The 6,135-nt window shown below is 36.1% G+C and overlaps 1 protein-coding gene across 1 annotated transcript; it reads left to right on the forward strand.

Moving 5' to 3' along the window:
• Positions 1–3,024, forward strand: LOC147867092 (mitochondrial fission 1 protein A-like). The gene is made up of 5 exons (XM_087314839.1): positions 1–148; positions 2,128–2,269; positions 2,360–2,481; positions 2,560–2,623; positions 2,719–3,024. The coding sequence occupies exons 1-5, from the start codon at positions 68–70 to the stop codon at positions 2,805–2,807; spliced, it is 498 nt and encodes a 165-aa protein (XP_087170965.1). The 5' UTR covers positions 1–67; the 3' UTR covers positions 2,808–3,024.
• The last annotated feature ends 3,111 nt before the right edge of the window (positions 3,025–6,135 follow it).

Here is a 6,135-nt window from a genome sequence, read left to right on the forward strand (position 1 = left end):
CTGTTTCTCTCTTCCCACTCCATTCTTTCACACACACACACACACACACACACACGCACACAGAGTTATGCCAAATTTCCTCGACACCCTCAGCTCCATCTTTGGTTCTACTGATACTTTGCCATGGACTGACACCGAAATAATCCAGGTTAGTCATATTTTTCTGTTTTTGATTTTCCTCCTGTTTTGTTTTTGTTCCTCTGGTTGATTTTTTTCTTGGTTGAAGAGGTAGGAAACCCTAATCTATGCTCTTTTTTCCTCCTGTTTTCTTTTTTTATTTTTTATTTTATATTTTAATTTTGGCCTCTGGTTGATTTTTTTCTTGGTTGAAGAGGTAGGAAACCCTAATCTATGCTCTTTTTTCCTCCTGTTTTCTTTTTTTCTTTTTATTTTGGCCTCTGGTTGATTTTTTTCTTGGTTGAAGAGGTAGGAAACCCTAATCTATGCTCTTTTTTCCTCCTGTTTTCTTTTTTTCTTTTTATTTTGGCCTCTGGTTGATTTTTTTCTTGGTTGAAGAGGTAGGAAACCCTAATCTATGCTCTTTTTTCTTTTTCTCTTCTTCTTCCATGAAACAATCAATCACAGAAAGTCATTCATTCTGTTGGTGTTGTCTAAGATTAGAAAAAAAAACAAGAACATGGATCGTAATGTTATATACAGAATTATGGAAATCTTAGGTACAAAATCCAAAAGGATGTGGTATCTTCCAAGACAGCAGTTTTAGGGTAAAAGAGGCAAAGTTTATTTATTTTGTCTACATTTTCTTTGAATGTAAATTAGAATTTGATTGCATAAACTGTTATGTCTCTCTCTCTCTCTCTCTCTCTCTCCCTTCTTTGGTCTCGGGTCTTCATCATCTGCAGGTCTATCTCCATCTGTGTGTGAGCCAACTTACAGTCCTCCATCCCCAACACCTTAAAAATTAAGCAGGAATATTTGTTTTGAGTGACAATCATCACTTATGCTCATTCCCGAATGAATTGATGCATGGACACATGTATCAAGGGAAGATAATATCCTTGCAAGGAAGAAATGAAGACAATGTGAGCTTGGTAAAGAGACACAAGATACATCATGCCTTAGAAAAGATTGATAGCGAGTATAAAGGCACATTTATCTTCGGCTGAAATCCTGACATGTGTGGAGCATTTATATGTGAAGGACAAAAGAATCATGACCGAGATGTTTCCCTTAATGCACAGAAATGCTTTTATGTAGAGGGACTAATGAAACGTGTGAATAAACTTCAAAATGGAAAGGATGCATTTTGATTTCACCTAAGCTTAGGAATCCTAAAATGGAGTAGCCCGATTGCCAAAGAATGGAAACATGCATAATTAGATCAGGATATAGCACAGGACTTTCCTCGAGTATTGGCAAGATAAATGGATTAAGATACTATACAAAGGAGGTAGTATGAATCAGCTCACCACTGTTACACAATTATGGTGGGGCCTTATATGGCGAAAATTATAGGTAGTACCACTGAACATCAAATCAGCGAATGGTCTGAAAAATACAGCAAGAGATCTGTGAGACAAGTCAGTTTTGGACATTATTTTACATTAGGCGTCTCTGTCTTCTCAACCCTTTTAGGCCCTTCTCTTTGGTTGGTCCTTTCAAGCTCATCTTCGTTGATGGCTTTCATGGCCTCATTTTTTTGCTCTCTACTTCCAAGGGCTTTCACGTGTTTCATTCATGTGTACTCTAGAAATCAGAATTTATACCTTAGATTGGAGTGCCTTTTGTATATTTACTGATGTGAATTAGATAAAATGGACAAATTTTACATTGCTTGTTCTTTACTCTTATTGGCTGTGTGCTTACTGTTTGTTGATCTATTTTATGTTTATCATTCATTTCTCCTGTTTACTTATTGTTGGTAACCATCAGACTTTTTCCATCATGGAGTAGCCTGAAATAAAAGACTGTTTAGAACTTAACAAGGTCTACGCAGATAGGATGAACAACATACTTCTGTTGCACGCAGCTGTAGTTCTTGTTCCATTATCTATTAAAGAAGAAAGAGCTGTTTATGTTCTGAGAACCTAGCACACATCAAACAAAATGCTCTTAATGGAATATGATTTATTCTTCCACTAAAGATATACACATGCAAGTGCACAGAAATGTGAACGAGATGCTGCACAAGAGGGTGCGGGAATCTCACAAGAAATGGATAAGGCGGAAAGTTACATGCGTTTATCTTGGGCACTAGTACACTCGCATCAACCAGCTGATGTTCAGCGTGGAATTTTGATGTTAGAAGGTCAAATTTTTGTTCCAAGAAATCCATTTTCTTGGTCAGTATTTCAATGACTATGATTAACCGAATGTTTTGTTTTGACTAAATGCACAGCTTCATTGGGGGCAAAACCAGACAACCCTCAGAAAAGGGAGATATTGTATTTACTTGCTGTGGGTCATTATAGAGCTGGGGATATTACTCGTGCAAGGAGGTTTATTGAGGAGGCATTAGCGGTAAGAATAAGTGTTTTTGCTTTTGACCCATCATGTGTGTGTATATTTTTCTTTTAAAAACATAAATTTTTAATACAGATAGCGCGAGATTTCCACCAAGGTGTTGCGCTCCAACAGATGATCGAGGAAAAGATTGCGAAAGGTGAGGATGTCTCTTATCAAAGTTAATCTCTAAGTGCTATTTATGTTCTTGAAACCAACACATGATATGACATGGACATGTTTTTTGGTGTTTAGATGGTGCAATCGGAATTGGCATTGCAGCTGCTGCTGTTGGACTTGTTGCCGGTGGCATTGCTGCAGTCGTCTCGAAAAGAAAACGATAAAACAAATGGTTGGTTTCACTATTTCCACAACTGAATGGATTTGCTTGTACGAGCATGAACCATTATCTCTTGTATTGCAGAAATATATATTTCTTCCTCATTCCTTGGCCTTCCCCAGTTATGTTTCTCAGTGAACAATAAGGAATTTTTAATCTCCTCCATGTTCTTTTATGGATATCCATGTAATGATTTCAATAATTTATGAGTTTGTTCTTTCTCCTTGTTATAAGGGATTTAGATTTCCCAAACATTTCGACAGAACTTTATAAGATGGATTTAATACTAGTGGCAGAACGTAAAATCTTCTTCCCATTTTCATGATGTATTCTTATCTCCAATATTAATACATCACACACCAAGGTAGAGCACATCCTATATCGATGGTAACTCCATATCTAATCTCTCTAAAGATAGCTAGCAAAATCCACTGGTGATAGAATATATTCTGTAAGGTTTTCTATTGCTTCCACCTGAGACTAAAATCCTCTGGTCCCTTCGGCACAATCATTTTCTTTCACTCCTTTTCTTTGTAGAATCTTGTTTTTTTACTTTCTAGAAAGAAGATTATCCTCATCGATTTTATCTCTCTTCTTCAAGTAATCTAAAATCTGGTCTCTATGAAACTGATAAGCTTGTTTATTTTCCAAGCGTATTTACCAATGATTAGTTGTTAAATGGTGGTGTGCATCTTTGAAATCATGGTTTTACATTATAATAGTTGTGTAGATAATATTGGCCGGACTTTACAAGATTGAAACCTTTTAAGAGTTTATCAAAACTAGAAGTAGATACGCTCTCATGAGTCATGGGGTTCATTGGTGGGTGGGTCGATAAGGGTATTGTAGAGGTTATATAGTCCTTCTCGCTGTCTATGTTGAAAAACAATTTGATCAGGGCATGTCGATCTTTCAATTTGAAAATTTCGAGAGGGCATGTTTGATTTTAAAATCAATGATAGCACTATTTTTGTTGATTAATAATTGAGTACTAACGTTATATTGAGTTTGCCCTCGCATTTTGAGTGTGATCTCTTGCAATATTGCGCATGTAATGGCATGAAATTGACGTGATAAATATGCTTTCTTGGAATTAGAATGAATGTTGTTGCCCAAACAATTTCATTCTAACATATTACAGGAGATTCCAAGACTCCCAACGCTAACATATGTGTGGTTGATGAGGTTCCCTGATTCTCGAGGAAGTGGGGGTTACAACCAAAATCTCTATTATTTCAATATGTCAAAAGGATGTGTGTGTCTTCATCACCCTATCTAATGTGTAATGTGCAAGAGCAGAAACCAACAAGAGAAGCATACCATATCAATACTTACAAATATGATATAGAGGATATAAGGAGCACATTCACATATTTAAAACTTATTCCTTGGAATTTTGGGTGGGAGGATTATGACAGCCTTTGTTGCACATTATTAATCGGAATTCGATTGAAGCTACAATCACAATATAGGGTCTCATAGCACCTTGAAGGTCATCTCTCATAAAAATTTATGTAAGTGAAAGGCAAAATCACTAATAATAATAATGGATAATAAAAGCCTTGTAAATTATGATTTTTGTTATGAACTCATGCATGTAATGAGTCATGTTATACCTATCTTGGTCTTAAGCTTTAATTAACAAGACTTCATGATTTAAATAGTATGCATGCATCCCATCATTTGGTGGGTCATAAACTCATGTATCTTAATCATTTTGGCATTACATATAGAAGAGCATAGCCTATGACCTCTATCTAGAGATTATATTGATATGCGATTAGTGATCTGGATTAATATCTAATCGCTCTTTGATCTTGCTTAATAGTCTATTCTATAACACGTTATCAACACGATTAGCCTCTAACATAGCAATGAAGTATTCTCTTATACAAATCTACCTTATTGTTACCATTAGCATGGCTTCTCAAGCTCTACATACCGAGAAATGCTTATTCCCGCCACTTGCGTTTGATGGGTCCGATTATATGACTTGGATGGTTCATGTTGAAGGCCATCTCACGGCGAAAGATCTCCTTCATACGGTAAGTGATAATTTTATTGATGTTGAGAACTCAAATGCTAGGAAGAAGGGAGCGGAAGTATTCATCTTCGTCCTTCATCACCTTGATCTAAGCCTTCAAAAGTAATACTTCTCTATCAAGAATCCATCAACTCTCTGGAAGCAACGCAAAGCCCGCTTTGATCATCAACGAATTGTTCTCGGCCCCAACACTTTGCATGAATGGAATGGAATCAACTTTGTTTTCAAGATTTCAAGACAATTGCTGAATATAATTCCTCACTATTTGGTATGATTTCTAAACTTGAATTTTGTGGTCATGGCAACCTTGTTAAAGAGGCGAATCTAATCAATAAAACGTTAACTACTTTTCATCCCTCAAATTTTAATCTTTCCGAACAATATGATTGTAATCGTGGTTTTAAAACTTATGCTGAACTTTTATTTGCACTGCTTGTCGTTGAGCAACACCATCAAGTTCTCCTCAATAATGACAAACTTCATCCAGTTAGTCAACCTGCAATTCCTCTACAATTCAAGGATTTGACTCATGTCGAGAGTAATTATTGTAGACGACAACATTGTCATCAACACCCATATGCACAAAGTCGAGGAAGAGGAAGAGCAGGAAGAAATCACCAAAGGAATTAATATCCCACAAGTAATCAAGTCAAGCTAATGCACCATAAATCAAAGTCAAGTCAAGATAAGCCTTCATCGAATTCCTGTCTTTGATGTGGTCTACGAGGACACTGGGCAAATACTTGTCGAACTTCTAAGTTTTATGTTGATCTTTACCAGAAGTATGGCAAGCAAGGTCAAGATAGGAAACCAGAGGCTAATATGGTAGCGAAAACATCAACGATCTCACCATCAATTCCAATCTTGGAATATAGTTTTATGGATCAACCTTTGGAATTCGAGCCCAAAGCTAACATGATTGACGCCCATATGATTGATTTGCATACAAGCCGTTTTTTTTGTCTTATTGATTGCGCCTCAACGCACACTATTCTATGTCATAAAGAATTATTTCATCATATTAAAGATCAAGCCCCTCTCGACATCAAGACTATAGATGGTTCTTGTATTGGACAAGGAAGAGGCTCCACTACTATCCAACTTCCAAGTGACACTTTTTTGGAAAAACATGATGCTATCCATAGATTGACACATGTGTGACATTCGCGATATTCGTAATATTCGAGAATATGAAATGGCCCCAAGAATATTATCAAACCATTCGTTTTGCAAAATAAATATACAAAAAATAAATTAATTCTTTTTTTTGAAATTAAGAAATAAATAA

Source organism: Azolla caroliniana, unplaced genomic scaffold, assembly GCF_043228905.1.
Source record: "Azolla caroliniana isolate FFs.n. ecotype wild unplaced genomic scaffold, voAzoCaro1.0.p SCAF_2, whole genome shotgun sequence".
Taxonomy (NCBI): Eukaryota; Viridiplantae; Streptophyta; class Polypodiopsida; order Salviniales; family Salviniaceae; genus Azolla; species Azolla caroliniana.